This window comes from Etheostoma spectabile, chromosome 2 (genome assembly GCF_008692095.1).
Source record: "Etheostoma spectabile isolate EspeVRDwgs_2016 chromosome 2, UIUC_Espe_1.0, whole genome shotgun sequence".
NCBI classification, from domain to species: Eukaryota; Metazoa; Chordata; class Actinopteri; order Perciformes; family Percidae; genus Etheostoma; species Etheostoma spectabile.
Genome location: NC_045734.1, coordinates 32036170 through 32056664, shown reverse-complemented (window position 1 = coordinate 32056664; position 20495 = coordinate 32036170). Strand labels below are relative to the sequence as shown.

Here is a 20495-nt window from a genome sequence, read left to right as displayed (position 1 = left end):
ATCAAAGTCAGCAGTATGTATGGCTAAAACAATTCTAGGTTTAGTCAGTTGCCACTCCAAGGTTATTCAATAAATAAAGTCTTGAATAACTACATCTCGTTTGCGTTTAGGTGAGGGTGGTGCTGATGAAGACAGAAGGTATGTGCAGCATTGCCTTTAAGAAGAGTCACACACAGGAAGTGACGCTGCCGGCCGGCTCTTCTGTTGCGGTGCCTTACACCATCGTACCGCTGGTGGTGGGGAAACTTCCTCTGGAGGTGATGGTGGTGGCCAGAGGCACGACGGCAGGAGACCGCATCCAGAAACAGCTACGTGTGGTGGTGAGTCCCTCTTGATGATGAAGATCTCTTGGCAGTATAATCAGGGTAGGATCTCTAACGGGAGCGAGTAAAGTGTGTCTACTCCACCAGCCTTTTGGAGGTTGCTTTGTCCTTCTGAAAGTCAGCTGCTAAAACAGGAAAGTTGACGCTCTGTAATGTAAAATGAGTGTCCTTCATTGTCACAATCTTTTATTTCTATAGTACGTCCATGATCTCATAAACAACTGCCATGCAGACAGTATGCAAAACAGAATTTTAGCTCATATTATGCTCAATTTCAGGTTTATAATTGTATTTAGAACTTGTACCAGAATAGGTTTATATGGTTTAATGTTCAAAAAAACATGTTTTTGTTGTAAAACAAATTGCTGCAGCTCTTCTTTTTTTAAGATCATTTTTTCCCCTTTTTTATTCCAACTGACAGTGGATAGACATGAAAGGGGGAGAGAGATGAGGGATGACAGCAAAGGGCAGCAGGTTTGATTCAAATCCGCGCCGCTGCAGGACTCAAACGCTCTTACTAGCTAGAAGTCGCCTCGCAGCTCCTCTTTTCACCCTGTGTGTTGAGCTCTCTGTTTTAGCTACAGAGTGAGACATCTGACCTCTGTTTCATCTTAGTTGGGAGTTGCACATGTGCAGTATCTAGGTAAGCACTGCTAGCCAGTCATAAGTAGGGCATTCCACTCTAGCAGCTAAGTGAACATTATAACGTGTGTTACAAAGTGACCATAATAACAAGAAAGTTGAGACTGACTTAAAAAAAGACATCTCTTCTTAACCCAAACAGCTGGAGGGAGTGCAGAAGGTTGAAGTTCGGAGTGTGATGTTGAGCCCGTCTGCCGAGGGAGGTAAGAAGATAGCAGTGATGAACAATTTTGTGTTCACTGCTCTCAAATGCATGTTATGCCAGATTTATGGCATTTTTATGTTTTAAGTTCTATTCTCTTTATTATATTCAGAATGAGTTGATTCCTCCTTTTACTCTGGTGTTCTGTGTTTGACACAATTAATATGTCTATAAATGTATTGCCATTTTTTAAAGCAGTATTTTTCATGGTGAATTATTATTGTTACATCATAGTTACAAATCCAGTATTTTCCAGTTCAAGTGTTTACAGACCTGACGCAAAAAAGTAAACTTAAGGAAAAAAAGTAAGTAAGGAAATTTAAAAAAAGAAAGAAAAAAAAGTAAACTTTTAAAAAAAGTAAGGAAATTTGTGTTTTGTAGATTATTTCTCTGTGGTAACAATGCTTTTTGGCAATAAATCTTATGCCGTTAGAAAGCCTGTTTAATTCCCTTTCAAATGGTGTCCCATTTGTAAGGAGCATTCATTTGTGGGATGAGCAGCAGTGCAGAGTACCTAGGTGCCGCCCATGAAACATTTGTTGAATCTTCTCTGCCAATGCCAAACAGCTTATTCTGCCGTTGACTCATTTGGTGTTTGGTGGATTGGATGATTGAAGTTTGAATAAAACAAGAGACATTGGTAAATTTAATAATTTATTCATTATACAAAGAGGAGCCTCATTAGCGTGTGGAACCTTACAGAGCCACAGGAGCCTGGCTCTTCCTCCTCATGCTGGTTACCAGCCTGGTCACACACTGCTGTGGGATGGTATCCCATTCTTCAACAAGCATTTGTCACAAGTCAGCCAACGTGGTTGTGTTGGTCACTCTCGCACGAATTGCACATCCAAGCTGATCCCTCAAGTATTCAAGGGGTTGAGGTCAGGACCGCTGGCAGGCCATCACATCCTCTCCACTCCCACATTCTGGAGGTAGTCTCTGATAAACCCCGCCCTGTGGGGGCGAGCGTTCACATCTTGGAAGATAAAGTTCGGTCCCAGACTTTGGTGATATGGGATTGCCACTATATATCTCTCTGCATTGAGATTGTCTTCAATGATGACAAGTCTCGTTTTACCCCACAGGGTCATCAGGCTGGTGACCAAAATGAGGAGGAGGTGCCAGGCTGTTGTGGCTGTGTATGGATCTTCCACACGCTACTGAGGCTCCTATTTGTGAAATGAATTAATTGTTAAATTGCCAATGTGTCTTCTTTTCTTCAAACTTCAATCATCCAATCCATTAAACACCAAACAAGTCAATGGCATAAAAAGCTGTTAAGCATTGGCAGAGAAGATTTGCCAAATGTTTCAAGGGTTTAACCCACATACTCAGCTCTGCTGCTCATCCCACAAATGCATGTTTCTAAACAGGCTTTCCAACGATATAAGATTTATTGCCAAAAAGCATTGTTACCACATATAAACAATCTACCAAACACAAATTTCCTTAGTTTTTGTGCTAAGTTTAATTAACTTCTACATTTTTAGAATTAGAATTGACTTTACCTTGTAAGAGATGGATCCTCCTCAAGTTTGGATTAACTAGTGATGAAGTTTAATTTTATGGCTCTGTTTCCGTCCACTATAGGAACACAGACGGTTCGGGTGCGCAAGATCGAACTGCAGTCAGTTGTGCCAAACTCTTGGCCAGAGACATTCATCAATGTCAGAGGTCAGAGTGGTGGAAAAATTCAAAATAAGCTTACGAGAAAGGACTGCTTCCTGATTCATCCTCTCTCCTCCAGGCAATGTGTTGGCAGACTGCATTGATAACTCTATCAGTGAGGACTCTCTGGCCTCCCTGATCCAGATGCCCGGTGGCTGTGTGGAGCAGAACTTGGCAAGCATCACGCTGCCGCTCATCGCCACCCTCTACCTGGATCGAACCAACAGCTGGGAGAGTGTAGGGGTGCAGCGCAGGGCTGAGGCTCTCCGGTACATCAGGAGAGGTGCCAGAGAATGAATGAGATGGATGGATGGATGGATGGATGGAATTCAAAAATGTAAAGAAAAATGGGTTACACTTTACTTTAAGTTATCTACATAAGAGTGACATGACACTGTCATAAACATTACAAGTCATAAACATTTATGACATAACGCTTCTTTCAGCAAGTGTTATTCAGTTTTTGCTATGTAAAGTTAGGTTAGGGTTAGTGTTCATGTGTCATGTGACAGGTGAATGGATGATGATCAGGATGGTTGAGCAATGAACTTCAGACTTGCCGGACAGATGTGTGGTGTTGGAGCTAAATCCTGCTCCATTCTCAGGGTTCATTCAATTATTAGTCAAAATCTCAGATCTCAGGTTTATGACCCTCAGTTCAGGAAAAGATCAGTGGGGGTGAAAGAGACTGAAACCAGACTCAGAAAGCCTCTTTAACAATCAATTCTGCTTCTAACACATTAAGGAGAGCTGGATTATAACAAAATATACCAGAACATCTTATATTATAAAACAGAAGTATTGCAAAACAAATTAATGTAACAAACAACAAACAACGAACTATATACTTATAACAACAAACTTAATGCATGACCAACATGTCTTCATTCATGCTGAAATAATGCTTTTACCTTTTAGCTTGAATGTATAATGCAAATCACACATAATGTTTAAGCACATATAACATTCTGAATCCCAACAGTGGCTAGTTAGCTTGATGGATTTTGGGAACAAGCTTTGTTTTCTTTGTGAAAAAAATTCATGTCCCACCTTTAAAGTCTTCCATGTTGTTTTCAGGCTACGAGAACCAGCTGGCATACAGAAAGAGTGATGGCTCTTACCCCCCCTACAGGAGGGAAGGTGCAAGTACATGGTACTGTCAAGATTTTACATATTTATTAAAATCTTTAAAACCCATGAGCTGATTTCCGAAGAAAACCTGGTAGACAGATAAGCTAGAATAGTTTCAGTTTTTGTGGCTATTTGGGAATATCAAATTTTAGCTTCTCTGTAGACTGACATGTATGAGGTATTAAGATGTCTGATTAAAAAAAAAAGTAGCCAATGTTATATTTTAGAATTTTGAATTCAGGCTGAATAATCAGCGATTAATCAAATGTGAATTATTTAGTTGAATGTTAGGTACAAAATTTACATTTGCATTTTTTTTTTCTCGTTTGATTATTATATTTACTGTTTTTTTCATAAGTATTTTTCATAAGTACAGTGTATTTGCTGGAATAATGTTACATATCACAGATTGTTTACAGAAATGTCAGAAATGTTATAGAAACTTTATTTAACATGATTACAGAAGGTGCAATATGTACAAACCTTACAGATATCATAATATCTGGCTGGAAAATCACAATTGGATTTTTTTCTCCCAAATCGTTTAGCCCTAGTTTGAATGCATGCATGCAAACCCATTTATACTGTGCCACATTCTGAATATGAAATTAGTGTGTATTACTATCAATATTCATTTCCTCATTACTTAATCTGTTAGATAAGTAGTGTAATGTGACCAAATAAAGGCTAATAACAGTCCACCTGATTGTCAGGATCACGGCGTACGTGGTGAAAGTTTTCTCCATGGCTTACTCCATCACGGGCATTGACGAGCAGCAAGTGTGCGAACCTCTGCTCTACCTGGTGAACAACAAACGCGAGATTTTTGGCTTCAGAGAGGACAACCCAGTTTATACTACTACCATGACTGTGAGACACACCTTACCACTTAAAACACACCATGGCACCCTGCTGAAAATTGATGAAACTCTGTGTTCCTTCTTTGTTGTTCCTTATTTCATTAAACTTACTAAAATGATTGAATATCAGAATGGTATACAATATCCTTTTAATCAAGTAAACCATTAAACATCATCGTTAAAGGTGCTCTAAGTGATGTCACGCGTGTTTTAGGCTACAACATTTTTTGCCACAAACATCTCCTCACTAGCTGCTAGCTGAATGTCCCCTGAACACACTGTAAAAAAAACACCAACCAAGACAAACTGCGTCAACCTGCGCCAACCTGCTCCACAAAACATAAACAGTGTTCCAGCCAATAACCAACAAGAAGGAATTGGTTGAGCCATCACTGCAGCAGTGTTAGCACGTAGGCTATTTCCACAATGCATGTTCATGACTGTTTCAAGAAGCACAGAAGGGAGGGGCATGGGATGCATAGGAGGGAGGGGCGAGCTAGCCTCCATTTTGTTTGACAATACTTTGAACGTCAACAAGAAGTAAAGTCACCCAACATCTCTTGGAGCCCCTTTACTACTGTATGAGTGGATGACTTATGTACTGTATGTTGTTATCCTAGTAGTCAATGGTAAAGAGCAAGTTCACACTAAATCTTTTGTAAAACATTAACATAATTATAGGTACAGATGTTGTGGAGTTCTTTTTTTTTTTTACAATTATTTCATGGCACATGAACTTTAAAGCTCAATTTCCGTTTGACAGGATATGTCTTTTGCGCAAAACATAAACATTAATGGTGACTTCCTCAGAATCAAAGTGTGAAGGCTTCTTTTTAGAGCTGCCAGAAAGAAATCAGTCCTAGAAGACACTGAGAGACACATGTCTCATTCTGCCTCAATAGACCGGTATGTAACGCAGCCACATTTTTGAAAGGCTTTTTTAAAAACTTAATAAAATAAATGTGATATGCAGATATTGGAGTGAACTGGTTATGTGACTCCAAAGATGATTTTTTCTTCTTCTGTTTGTGTGAAAACCTCTTTTCCTATGTCTCCAGGGAGGTCTCCGTGGTGATGACCCCGAGACAACGCTGACAGCCTTCGTCCTCATAGCGCTCGCCGAGGCTAAGCAGGCTGGGATCCGCTGCAATGAGGAAAGACTAAAGGTAATTCACACAAAAATTATCTGGTTTTGCCAAGCAGTTACATTTCATTTTAAGTTAACTGATGTTTGTTTTCTGTAGAGCACTTTCATACCTTATTGTTATATGATCTGAGGTTTTATCAGTAGTTGTGCTTGTAACACTGCATTATGTAATAAAATGTCAAAATGTAATTGTGTCACAAGTTTACTTCATTAGGTTTTAACACCCGCAATATAATCTGTCGCAATATGTAATCAAAACCCTAAACGCAATATGTAATAAATTTCACCGCATTTTGTCATAAATTATAGAGCTGCAGTTCTTACAAAATGTGAAGGATTGCACTTTTTTCATGAAAGTGTAATGATATGAAGCACTATGTATAACTTACGGGAATACTCGGGAATGTCTTTTCCTCTGCTGGCTTTGAAAGACATTTGAAGAAAAAAATCTAAAAGTAATAAATATAGTTGTTGGAGCCATTACAACACTTTGTTTTGTTTATATACCATGTTGGTTATGTTAATTAATCTGCAGTGTTATGTTTGTGCACTGGGTGGAGCATTGCCTGGGAAGGCATAAAGGTAATCAGCCACAGGTGCACAGGTGTGTGGAGAAACGGGGAAAGCATACAGCTTTTCACCGTGTCAGTCAGGTCAGTCATGTCATGGTTTGAATTATTTGAAAAAGGAAAATTAATGGAACTAAACTAGAAATGAAATGGACTAATGGTTGTGCAACGGTGAGCAGGCCGTCAAGGAAAATAAATGGGTCACATCACCGAAATGCAGACAGATAATAAAAGACTAAAAGACTCTACAATAGCCTATTTCATTATAAACTATTTTAATTACTGTCATATATTTACTTCTATCAATCAATCAATAAACTTAATTTATAGAACATTTTAAAACAACCAAAGATGTTGTTGCTTACAAGCATTATGTACGAATTTATAACAAAATGTGGCAGATTTAATAACACATTACATAGTGCAGGAGTTATTACATACTGAAGCAAAAATGTTTTACTTGTTGACACTTTGTAAAAAATGGCCCTGTAATGGCGACAGGTAGCAGCAGAGTGCAGAATGTTGTCTTTTAACATTTTAAACCTGGTTTTAGCGTTGTTTTTAAGTGATCTGTGTGTGACAGTGATAACAAGGACTCACCTCAGTTTGACAGGTTGTTTTGTCTTTTTTACGCTGTTATGCAAACTTTTGGGCGTACTCTGTGAACACCAGGAGTCCCTCCATTACACCCGTGAGTTTCTCCTGTTCCTGCGTAATTCCGATGCAGGCATCGTGAAACCCCCAGAGTTCATCCGGTCGGCAGCCACCCCTTCCGCAGAGAACCAGAGTTGGACAAAGTCTGAAGCGACTAGGCCATCGTAGGATACCTCTTCCTTCAATCATCCTTGCCAATGTCCAGTCCCTTCGTAACAAAGTGGATGAGCTCCAGGCAAAAGTAAAGTTCCTTTCGGAGTATAGAAATGCCTGTCTCCTTGCCTTGACAGAGACATGGCTCAAAGAACAGAATCCACTCTCTGATCTTGAGTTGGACGGGTTTGGAGAACCTGTCCGTCTTGACAGAGACTCCACAGTAATGGGAAAATGGTGGAGGCTTATGTCTTTATATAAATAAGAAATGGTACAATACGGTGATCATCAGAGAAACACTGTGCACCTCTGATATTGAACTTCTGTCTGTGTCTTTACGCCCTTTTTATCTGCCCAGGGAATTCCCACAGAAATTCGTGACACTTGTTTACATTCACCCGAAGGCTAATGCAGATTTAGCAACTCGGGCTATGGGGAAGTCCGTGCAGCGGCTTCAGGGGAAGCCGCTGCACGGACGGCACGGTTCCCCCCAAGGCTGCGTCCTCTCAGCGATTTTATTTATTTTATATACAAATGCATGCCAAAGCCAGCACACCAGGCGTCATATCATTAAATTTGCTGACGACTTGGTAATAGTGTTGCTGCTGACACACAACGCCCCCGAGCATGACGCTATCTAATCGATGACAAACTCGCCTTCGAGCCACAAGTTGAGGCTGTCTGTAAGAAATCACATCAACGCATGTTTTTTTATCGTAAACTTTGCAATTTTAATGTCAATAAGACTTTTTATGAGGATGTTTTGTGTTGTTTTATTGAATCTATTCTTTCTTTTGCCCTTGTGAGTTGGTTGGGGTCCCTCACACTTAAAAACAAGAACAGGTTGCAATATATAGTTAAGGTGCGTGGCAAGATTTCCCACAACCCTCTGACTGACTTAAACTCTGTTTATGAGACAAGGTCCCTCAAGAAGGCACAATCAGTCCTGGCCAACCCCAGTTACCCCCTGAACAGCTGCTTCATTTTGTTGCCGTCTGGCCACAGATTCAGTCTAAAGCCTAAATGCAGGACAAACAGACACAAAAACTATTTTGTCCCCGCTGCTATAGGCTTTTTTAATAAGTTAATGTGAGGTGTGGACTTCCGTGTAGTACGTATTTATTTTGTTTCTAGATGTATGGCTGTTGTCTTGTTTAACCTGTGTGTTATTTATGTTACATGCTGATTCACAACGAATTGCCCCCAGGGGATAATAAAGACTCCTTGAACCTTGAACCTTTATTACACATTGTGTTGCAATTACATAATGCGTTGTTATTACAAAATGTGTTACAGTGCTTAAAACTATTGTCTACCATATGTGTCTGCTGTAGGCTGTTGTCCATAACACAGCTGAATACCTGAAGAGGGCGCTGATGGAGAGGAGGAGTAGGAGGCCCTACACTGTGGCCATCACCTCGTACGCGCTGGCTCTGCTGGGAAAGGCTCAGCACTTCAGCCCGACACCATTTTTACTCCGAGCTGCAGCTCCAGGTATCTTATACACCCAGTTTCATTTTTATTACTGAGAATCTTTCCTACAAGTTACTGCTTTAATCAATTCAGTTTATTTAGGAACTGTTTGTTTTTTATTAAAGGGGCTACCGGAGGAGTTTTGGGATCTTCAGTCAAAATAGACTTGACCCTCCCTTGGCCAGCAATACATTTTTCTATGACCCAAATGATTGGGAAAATGGCATGACCCTCCCCAACAATGAATTGATGCCTTCTGTACTGGTTTAAGATTTTAAGTTGTTTAGATTACCATTGTTTTTTATAACCATGACACACATGACTTAACCTCTGCTTTCTCATTTTACACATCACACTCCACTATTATGGTGGCCATTTCAGTAGCATTGTTGTGGGAATAAAATAAGCATGGAAACTAAATGCACACTTCTTGAATAAAGTACTTGTGTTGCTACAGGCATACTTGGTTCTTTCAGTGAATGGTTGTAAAGAAGATTCATATAATATATTTTCTTAAATCCTCCTTTACTGTTAATTGTTCTCTCTATTTCCAGGTGGCAGCCACTGGCGCGACAGTCAGAACCCCTTGTTCACCCTGGAAGCGACCGGCTACGCCTTGCTAGCTCTGGTGAAGTTGGGGCGCATGGAGGAAGCTGCAGCGCCGTTTAAATGGCTGAACAGCCAGCGGAGGAGAGGAGGAGGCTTCGGCTCCACTCAGGTAACAGCAGGGGAGTCTCCGAGCTGAGCTGGGATCTGCAGATCCAACATTATTGTCTTTTTACATTCATTCACCTACTCCAAGCTCGGATTAGTAGGTACTGCAATTCAGATTATTTAGATGAAGCATTAACACACTGTCTCCTTATGGACACTCATGAAATGGCGTATGTATGACACGCCAATTAATGGCGTGTTATGAAGATAAATACTTTAGCGTGTTTATCACCGCTGTTTGGCCTCCATTGACTTACAGTGCCTTGCGAAAGTATTCGGCCCCCTTGAACTTTTCAACCTTTTGACACATTTCAGGCTTCAAACATAAAGATATAAAAAATTTATTTTTTGTGAAGAATCACCAACAAGTGGGACACAATTGTGAAGTGGACCGAAATCTATTGGATATTTTAAACTTTTCTAGGAAATAAAAAACTGAAAAGTGGTGCGTGCAAAATTATTCGGCCCCCTTTGCGTTAATACTTTGTAGAGCCACCTTTTGCTGTGATTACAGTTGCAAGTCGCTTGGGGTATGTCTCTATCAGTTCTGCACATCGAGAGACTTGCCCATTCTTCCTTGCAAAACAGCTCGAGCTCAGTGAGGTTGGATGGAGAGCGTTTGTGAACAGCAGTTCTCAATTCTTTCCACAGATTCTCGATTGGGTTCAGGTCTGGACTTTGACTTGGCCATTCTAACACCGGATAAGTTTATTTGTGAACCATTCCTTTGTAGATTTTGCTGTATTTGGGATCATTGTCTTGTTGGAAGATAAATCTCCGCCCAGTTCAGGTCTTTTGCAGACTCCAACAGGTTTTCATCCAGAATGGTCCTGTATTTGGCTGCATCCAACTTACCCTCAATTTTAACCATCTTCCCTGTCCCTGCTGAAGAAAAGCAGGCCCAAACCATGATGCTGCCACCACATGTTTGACAGTGGGGATGGTGTGTTGAGGGTGACGAGCTGTGTTGCTTTTACGCCAAACATATCGTTTTGCATTGTGGCCAAAAAGTTTGATTTTGGTTCATCTGACCAGAGCACCTTCTTCCACATGTTTGGGGGGTCTCCCAGGTGGCTGTGGCAAACTTTAGACAAGACTTTATGGATATCTTTGAGAAATGGCTTTCTTCTTGCCACTCTTCCATGAAGGCCAGATTTGTGCAGTGTACGACTGATTGTTGTCCTATGGACAGACTCTCCCACCTCCGCTGTAGTTCTCTGCAGTTCATCCAGAGTGATCATGGGCCTCTTGGCTGCATCTCTGATCAGTCTTCTCCTTGTCTGAGCTGAAAGTTTACAGGGACGGCCAGGTCTTGCTAGATTTGCAGTGGTCAGATACTCCTTCCATTTCAAAATGATGGCTTGCACAGTGCTCCTTGGGATGTTTAAAGCTTGGGAATTTTTTTTTGTATCCAAATCCGGCTTTAAACTTCTCCACAACAGTATTACGGACCAGCCTGGTGTGTTCCTTGGTCTTCATGATGCTCTCTGCGCTTTCAACAGAACCCTGAGACTATCACAGAGCAGGTGCATTTATACAGAGACTTGATCACACACAAGTGGATTCTATTTATCATCATCAGTCATTTAGGACAACATTGGATCATTCAGAGATCCTCGCTGAACTTCTGGAATGAGTTTGCTGCACTGAAAGTAAAGGGGCCGAATAATTTTGCACGCACCACTTTTCAGTTTTTTATTTGCTAAAAAAGTTTAAAATATCCAATAGATTTTGTTCCACTTCACAATTGTGTCCCACTTGTTGTTGGTGATTCTTCACAAAAAATTAAAATTTTATATCTTTATGTTTGAAGCCTGAAATGTAAATGGAAATGTGCTGTATTTATATAGCGCTTTTCCAGTCTTAACTACTCAAAGCGCTTTTACATCTACAGGAAACATTCACCATTCACACACATTCATACACTGTGGCCGGGGCTGCCGTACAAGGTGCCACCTGCTCATCAGATAAACATTCACACACATTCACACTCCGATGCGCAGCACCGGGGGCAACTCGGGGTTCAATGACTTGCCCAAGGACACTTCGACAATGACTGCTGGGGCGGGGATCGAACCACCAACCTTCCGATTGGCAGGCAACCGCTCTACCACTGAGTATCAAAAGGTTGAAAATTTCAAGGGGGCCGAATACTTTCGCAAGGCACTGTACATTACCTTGCAATTGCATGTGAATTTACGCCATAGCGAGTGGTATGAAAGGGTGAATATCCTCGTAGAGATGTTGGTCAGGGTGGTGGATGGGTAAAACACAGGACTTTCACCCAGGAGACTAGGATAGTGTCCCGCGTGTGAGGTTTCCTGTGGTTTTCTTCTTTTACTAAAGCCCAACCCTGTTCTTCTTTTCCTAAACCCAACTCTTGTGTCACGTTTCCTAAACTCAACCATTGCTTTCGTCTTGCAATAACACGCTCAAGTGGCGATAACACGCCAAATGGGGTGTATGTTTACGTCCACTGTGTACAGTTTAGACATACGCACGGATAGCTCAAAATGTGTACAGATAACATGACACTTGGCTTAAGAAAGTGGGCATGTATGTTTACACAAAGTCATGATGTCATGTTGGGAATCTAATACAACAGTCCTGCAATACAACCTTAATAATGTCGAGCTATAACAGTGCCAGTAACCTGTGGAATTGAAAATAAAATTTGGCATTGAACCAAGATCTATTGGCACTGAAAAATGTTGAACTGACATACAAAACACCAACATCAAAAAGTAATCTCACAATCCTGTTATATTATTTCACTTTGACATTTGTTTGTATTATCATAGGTTTTTCAATGTCAATCTACATTTTTTTTTAATGTCTTTTCAGTGACAGTTTTCAGTGACAACGCTGTCAAGATTTTTACAACGTCAGTGGTTTTCAGTTTTAACTTTCAGTCACTGTTTTGGTGTAGGGAGGAGGGGTCTGAGAGGAGGGACAGAGAGAGCGTGGTTTTTGGGTAATTTACATAGGCTACTGGCGAGAGACCGCACCTCCACAGGAATTATCACAGATGTGTTGAAACCACATATCTGTAATGTCTTCCTCAAGTTCACCTGGAACCTCCAGATCTAGTAAGTCTCAGTCTGTTTATCTCAGACTGGTTTAGGCTGGTTTAGTGTTAACTTTTACCGTAGGCCTAAACTGTGCTGCTTTGGCAGAGGTTAGCACTGTTCTCTTAATTCAGCGCACGTCAGCTAACTTGTGGCTAATTGTAGTTAAGTCTCCCGCTGGGGATGTCAATCTATCTTCTATATTCTAGTATTTATAATAGCAAACTAGTAATTCCTGTCCTTTAGATCTCCTAAGGCCAGTGTTGTTGCTGGTGCACAAGGCTTGACTCGCTCATTCCCTCCGTCAGGGATGTAAAAGAAGGAGCTCCACTCTTTCTACCTGCCGCTAACACTGGCACGGAACCTTAATGCCCCTCCCCCATTACTCTCCTTCAATCACAAGTATGGCTGCTGACTGACAGGTTTCTAGCCAAATCACACACTAACAGGCAGAACACATTCACTGACAAACTGCCTTAACTGTTTTCCAAGTATAATAAAAGACATAACTCCATATAATAAAGGATAATTTTCATTTTGTGAAAAATAACGATAATCAAAATAGTTGCTGAACATTTTTCTGTCGATCGACTAATGTTTGCAGCACTAATCTGAAAGTGTAGATCTTCTGAAACATCATCACTAATTCACTATTTTTGTCTTACTCGCTAAGAATTTCCTAATAACGTTAACAGGAAGAGGACATATGCCACCCCCATTATCTAAAATCTCATTCTCATCATTTCTCTGGTTTCCTTCTCTGTCCTGTCCCAGTCCACCATGGTGGTGCTCCAGGCGCTGTCCGAGTACCTGACAAACAAACCTCCTGAGGATGTCCATCTGGATGTGGAGGTCAGGATAACAGGGCGCAAAGAAATCCGCTACCATTTCAACCCGGTGAACGCCTACGCTGCTCGCTCCTCCAGGGTGAGAGACATGACACTGGGTTCATCAGATGGAGAGACTGGAAGTGTATCATGTTTCTCTCTTACAAACAGTGTGTTTGGGGACATTTCGGGATTTCAGAGAACAACGGGTTGCAATAAAATAACCAGGGAGTGTATTTCTTAAATATATTTTTTTAAGATGAATGCTACTGCAAATGTCTTCTTCTCTGGTGCTTTTGTTGCGTAGTTGCCTGCTGATCTTGGTTTGGAAGTGCAAGCTCAAGGGAATGGACAGGGAATACTGGAGGTACGATCATGTTTTAAGTTCTTTTCATACAGATATGCAACAGGATTTTTGTTAGAACAGTACAAGGCTTTCACTCAACCATAATTTGCATGATTTGTTTCTCTTGTGTGTTTCTCTTTTGTTTTGCATGTGATGTGTTTGTCTCTAGGTCGTGACCCATTACAACCAGCTGCCAGAGGTGGATGAGAAGATGCCCTGCAAGGACTTTGAGTTTAGCGTCGCTATCGAAGAATCCAGCGGTAACACAAGTTCTCACACTGTCTCATATGGAGTATGAATAGTGTCTTTCTCCACAGTGTTGTCTTCTGTCCTCTTACTGTAGGCCAAGAGAAGTCACTTTTAGTGCCATAAAGGGATGAAATACATTTCAGCAAAGATAAAAATCTCCTGGATTGTTCCATTTCCTTAATATGTCTGAAACAAACAACTTAAAACATGACAGAATTATAAAAAGTAATGTAGTTCTATATATATATAGAAAAGTTAAAACTGATACAATTTAATTTTAACCTATAACACATGCCAGGACATAAACATCACATAGCAGAAAACTGTCAAACATGAACATTTGTTTTAACAATTAAGAGCATCAAACATCTTAATGAAAAATTGCATAAATACATTTAATAACCTACATTTAAAAAAAAAACAACCTTTTAATATAATGGTGAAATGTTTTTTTTTAAAGAATTGGTTACACTTTACTTGAAGATAGATAGATAGATAGATAGATAGATAGATAGATAGATAGATAGATAGATAATTTATTGATCCCAAAAAAATGGAAAATTACAGTGTTACAGCAGCACACAAAATATACATACACACAATATACATGAAATAATAATTATAATAACAAAATATAAGAAAAAAATATAAGAATGTAAGAACAAATATTTAAGTATATACAAGATGGGGAAAAAAAACAAAATGTGCAGCTGTTTAAATATAAGTATGATAAAAAATGTAAATGACCCAATCGTGCCGGTTGTCCTTATTGTAATGTTGGGGTGTCTCAGAGTCTCATCTAGAACCCAGGGATGATGTGTTGAAGAGTTTTATTGTCTGTGGTATGAATGATTTCCTGTAGCGGTCCGTGCGGCATTTAAACTGTCGGAGCCTCTTTGAGAAGCTGCTCCTCTGTTGGACCAGTGTGGGGTGGAGAGGGTGGTCAGGGTTATCCATGATAGATAACAGTTTGTTCAGCGACCTCCTCTCCACCACAGCTTCAAATGTCTCCTGTTAGCAACCGATCACAGAGCCAGCCTTCCTGATCAGTTTGTTCAGTCTGTTTGTGTTGCTGGCTCCGATGCTGCTGCCCCAGCAGATGACGGAGGAGAACAGAGCGCTGGCCATAACAGACTGGTAGAAGGTCTCTAACATTCTGCTGCACACGTTGAAGGATCTCAGCTTCCTCAGGAAGTAGAGTCTGCTCATCCCCTTCTTGTAAACAGCAGTACTGTATGGATGGTATCTACATAAGAGTGACATGAACGTGTCACAAACAAAAACTAGTCATATATGTTCATGCTTCTTTTAGTAAATGTCATTCGGATTTTGTCATGAAAAATGAAGTTAGGGTTAAGGTTAGGGTTATGATTCATGTGTCAGCACAGTGTCATGTCACTCTTATGTAGATACCTTCAAGTCAAGTGTTACTGAATAATTATACAATTATGTAAAACATATGCTCAAAACCTCAAAATGTAAAACAAATTTAAAGAACATAGTGTATGTTTAGATGTATTTTTTTGACATATCACAACACGCACTAAATAAGTAAAAATAAGCACCACCCGTGTAAAATAGTGTTATATAAATTAAAGTCCACAGGAGAAGCAACCAAACTTCTGCATGTTTCTGTCCCATAACAGAAAAGCCTCCAGCTGATGTGGAAAAGTCCTACCAGCTCACCATCAAAGTGAGGTGAGTCACTGTTATTTTCTTGAACCTTTTTTTTTTTTTTTACAACCCTTGTGTTGTCTTCCCGTTTTTCTGAGTTAATATTTTGACATCACTTTCATCCACATTTTTTGGTAATTTCTTCCGATGTTTTTATTAAAAAAATTTCTGCGCCTTTGACATTTTTGTGGGATTTTTCCTGTTTTTAAGCCTTTTCCAACATTTTTGTCACTTTTTCAATGTTCTTTTATCTTCTTAATGCTATGAAATTAAATTAATAAATTCAATGTAAGTAGCCATTTTTTTATATAGAAACTTTTTGAAAATGGATCAAATTTGACATGAGGACTACAGGAGGGTGAAAGGGGAATAAAGTCCTAAAGTATCCGTTTGTCTCTTTCTACCCCACAGGGCTTTAGGACCCAGAGATGTCCGGATGGTGATTCTGGATATAAATCTGCCCACCGGCTTCACCCCAGAAAACTCCGACCTGGAGATGGTAATCAGCCTCTACTGCTAGATTAAGATAATCCATTTTCAAGTTTAGCTTTTGTTGAGTACAGTTCTGCTTATTTTGAAGAGTTAAAACCACAAGAGAATAATAATAGTTTTACTGCTTATCTTTTTACTTTAATTTGGAAGAACACCTGAAGGGATGTAACTGACAGACAGAAAGTATAATGTCCCACTTTCACTTTCAACGGCGGAGTACTTAAGCACACAAAAGACCTGCTAAAGAGACTGTCCTTAAGTGAGCAAGTAAAAAAAATAGCATCAGTATGGTGTCAGTCACTATTAAGGCGATTTTTCATGTTCGAAGTATATAAAGTTTTAAAAAACAGGAATGTTTTTAAGTGTCTAAAAATAGCACTGAGCAACAAGTTTTGTTTCCCAAAGCAAAACAGAAGTACATTTTGAAGGCCACATGTATCATTTGATGTTTTCTTAAGCGGGATAATGACACACGATAGGTAAGATGAGACTGGCTACATGTTTAGGCCAGGCTTGCTAACTGATTCTGTACATTCTTGTGTTTGTCCAGTTGTCGAAGTCAGTGGACCGTTACATCAGTAACTTCCAGATTGTTGATAACCTGAGTGACCGAGGCTCTCTGATCATCCACCTGTTCAAGGTAACACATTGTTTGCAACCAGAAGGAAGTAAAAACTGGTCTCTTGAAGTCGGTATGTACATTTGGTAATGTCACCATTTTTGTGCCTTTTTCAAGAAACAGGAGTCTCCTTTATAAAACTGTTCTATTTTTATTATTTATGTGCCAAAAAGTCAGAATGTTCGTATGCAAAAACAATATTATGATTTATTACACCTAGCGGCACACACATTAACACAATCTTCTCATTATAAATACGGATGTGTTACCTTTTGCGGTCGTGCACGAGCCTCAAACTCCTCCTAAGGTCGTCCCATATTTGTCCTAACAAGATCCACATCAATGAATATTCCAGCCATGTAAAGGAGCCCTTGATGACCAATCATGAAACGGAAAAATGGGGAAAAATCTGATTTAGTGATTATGAGATCGAGGTGCGGTTTCTAAATCTTCCAGCAAGGCCAAATCTGCCATGCTGTTGATTGGTTGCAATACACAGGCCATTGGGAACTGTAGGGCTATTCATTTATTGTCCTGAAAACTGGTAGTGGATTGGAGTCATATTGGCTTCATCAGGGTAATTATCAAAAATCTTGTTTATATTTATGTGTATACATGTACTGTATATACACACACTTATTGAATTTCTTGTTTCCTCAAAAAAAAAAGTGGCGCAGGTGTTTTGGATGCTGGCTGTGTGTTCTGCATCCAGAGTACTTTATCCATGTGATATTTCGTGTTACCATCAAAAGTCACTAAAATGCAGTCTACAAAGCCTTGGGAGCATTACCCACCATCACACGCATGCTCAAAAGGTTGTGGAAAACTCTGCACATTTTTACACATGGAAATTCTTTATAAATCCTGACTTTTGGGAGGAATGTTACAACCGCAAATTTCACTCTGCTTGATGCAGCTTTTTCAAGGTGTTATAAATGAGGCCCCAGGTCTGTATTATCTTGATAACTTTGCGTAATAAAACTTGGAGCAACTAAATCGAAGGAGTTTCCATGTTTTGCACAGCACTGTTACGCAAAATACTCAGATCTTAGAGAATGACCCCATATTTTGGAGCTCAAGCTTACAAAAATAATGTTTCTCTTCTCTGGTGCACTTAATTATCCCCCTTTGTCCTCTCAGGTGTTTCACAAAGAGCCAGAGATCCTGATCTTCAGGCTTCAGCAGAACTTCAAAGTGGGCCTCCTCCAGCCATCCTTGGTGACTGTCTACGAGTATTACAACCCAGGTGGGAGAACACATTCAGACCATCACAGCTCATATCACATATAAGAAATAATTCACTACCAAAACATCTTAAACATCAGTAAAAGACCCAAACAGACAAAATACCAGGCAGATTTGGTCCTGGTTTGACTTTATAGAGTATGTCCAGTTTAATATTATCTTTCAGTATATTGAATCTTTTAGTATGATGGTGACAGGTGTTGTACGTACCCCTCTCTCTCTCTCTCACACACACTCAGATCACCGCTGCAGTCGTACCTACACTCCCAGAGAGGACAAAGAGGCGCTCGCTCAGATCTGCAGGGACAACGTCTGCCGCTGCACGCAGGGTAACGTGTGCACGTGTCTGCAACAATGGACAAGTGGACACCTTTGTATTCATGGTGTCTGTTACTTTCAATTTCTGGATTTATTGTAAATACATTTTCTCATACTGTCCAGGTGACTGCTGCGTCCCAAAAACAGACGGTGAAAACTTCCTCAATAAAGAAAGAGAGGTGTTCGCCTGCAAGACTTTACACCACGGTATGATACACACTCCAGCTATTGATACAATTGGTACAATATGCAGAGAAAAGGATCAATAATTATTTTTAATATTTTGCAAAAAGTATTTGCGCTGAATCTAGTACATAGGAGAATCTGTACAGAAAAATATTAAGGGGGGGGGGGGACTGTCAATCTACCTTCAATTAATGAATTTCCTTATGAGATTTTCTTGTGCTTCAGTTTTCAAGGTGAAGGTGCTGAGTGTCAGCCAGAGTTACTACGACAAATATGAGATGGAGATCGTGCAAATTATCAAGCTGGGTGAGTCGATGCAATTATAGAGGGCTGTCTTTTATGGTTATCAGCTCTTTTGTTGTTTTGAAATAGGAGTGTTCACTATTAACTACTAAGTAAGATACTTCCTCACAATGGCCTCATAATGTAGAATATTCAAACAGATTGCATGATTAATTATCAGATGGACCCATATTCTATATACCATCTGAATCTCGCCCTCCTACCGTCCAGGTGAGGAGGCAGGAGTCGTAGTGGGTCAGACGAGGTTCTTCTTGTCTCACGGAGGCTGCAGGGATGGAATCAACCTGAAGCAGGGCTCCGAGTACCTCATCATCGGCCCCAAAGAGGACCATTGGAACACTGATAGTGACACCAACAGGTAAAAAGAGCAAGAAAAGAAAAATGTATACTTGTTACAAAACATTGTGACAAATGTGGGAGGTGAAGTTGGCTGTAGTGCAAGTGACAGTTGGAGGTTCTGACTAAACATGGATGAGTTTGTGTTCTCAAATTTGGCAAACGCATCTTTTCTAGCCGCCATCATATGAAGCTACCAAAGTAGAACCAGTTGGATGCTAAATGATGAGATGTAAACTGTCAGCTGTTGCCAGTTGGTTAAATGTCAGGCCTTCCTGAACATGTAAATAAATTAATGTACTTGTACTATTTTCTGCATCACAACGAGAAAACATTATTGTCCCCCTAAGTACAAACTCTGACTTACAGTAAAAAGGTTCCTTTATTTTTATTTTGCTAGTTTCAGTTAATTTGTTACCAATGTAGAAGAAGGTCAAAGAAGCAGTCGTTGGCAGTAAAAATGTTTGATCTCAGGTCTCCTCCAATACTGCTCATTAAACATGTAGAAAAAGAAAATAACATCAGTAAAAAAAAACAAAATAAGAATCTCAGACATAAAATATTGCAGAAGTTGAAAAACAGGGATGAAATAAAGTAATACGCATTTGTGTTAGACAGGGGTAGAGTAATTGCAAATGAATACACTAGTGTAAACAGTATAAGTATACAGATTGTAAAAGAGTAAGTAATAAGTATGTAAAGGTAAAGTGAAGGTATAATTTATTACTAGTGACTGAAGGACAGAGAAACTACACCGGTGATATTCTTTAAATGATGAAACTGCAGTAAAAGATGTATCATAGCCAAGTAGAAGAGAGAGAGTTCTCTGCACTTCTACAAACCTCAATAATCCGGTACAACCAGGGCACGACCAAACAGTGCAGAGTAAAAAAACATGACTGTTTTACAAAATTACCTAACGATGCAACTCTACATTGAAACGTTAGTCACTGTTATGTACCTTAAAACATAAAAATAATACTACTAAATAAAGAAGACATCTGTGTGGCACCAGCAATGTTTCCTAGCCGTTTTGAGGCAAGGTGCACAAGCAGAAATATCTCCTAACAGTCCCAACTCGTCTCTTCCTCCCTGTCTGCCAGAGCCATCTACCTGCTGGGAAAAGACACCTGGGTGGAGCGCTGGCCTACGTCTGCAGAGTGCTCCAGCATGCAGGCTAAATGCAAGAGCCTCAGTGATACTGTGGAGGAACTGTCTGTCAACGCCTGCAGGGTGTAGACGCGTCTGAGCCGCAACCTCACACCTTTATCATGTGATGTTTTGTTGCAAAGATGT

The 20495-nt window shown here is 40.0% G+C and overlaps 1 protein-coding gene across 1 annotated transcript in view; it reads left to right on the top strand.

Annotated features, from left to right (window-relative positions):
- LOC116706708 (complement C3) overlaps nt 1–20495 on the top strand; it is a gene marked incomplete at its 5' end in the record, with an annotated part of 31653 nt that overhangs the window by 10797 nt on the left and 361 nt on the right. Inside the window, 21 exons of the mRNA XM_032543647.1 lie at nt 111–320; nt 1108–1168; nt 2758–2841; nt 2915–3118; nt 3913–3988; nt 4680–4836; nt 5885–5995; nt 8684–8843; nt 9377–9540; nt 13379–13531; nt 13739–13798; nt 13947–14037; nt 15673–15724; nt 16112–16199; nt 16743–16832; nt 17952–18057; nt 18296–18385; nt 18498–18581; nt 18786–18866; nt 19074–19221; nt 20303–20477. Coding sequence (XP_032399538.1) covers nt 111–320; nt 1108–1168; nt 2758–2841; nt 2915–3118; nt 3913–3988; nt 4680–4836; nt 5885–5995; nt 8684–8843; nt 9377–9540; nt 13379–13531; nt 13739–13798; nt 13947–14037; nt 15673–15724; nt 16112–16199; nt 16743–16832; nt 17952–18057; nt 18296–18385; nt 18498–18581; nt 18786–18866; nt 19074–19221; nt 20303–20438 — 2406 coding nt within the window. The remainder of the gene's footprint in view (nt 1–110; nt 321–1107; nt 1169–2757; nt 2842–2914; nt 3119–3912; nt 3989–4679; nt 4837–5884; nt 5996–8683; nt 8844–9376; nt 9541–13378; nt 13532–13738; nt 13799–13946; nt 14038–15672; nt 15725–16111; nt 16200–16742; nt 16833–17951; nt 18058–18295; nt 18386–18497; nt 18582–18785; nt 18867–19073; nt 19222–20302; nt 20478–20495) is intronic.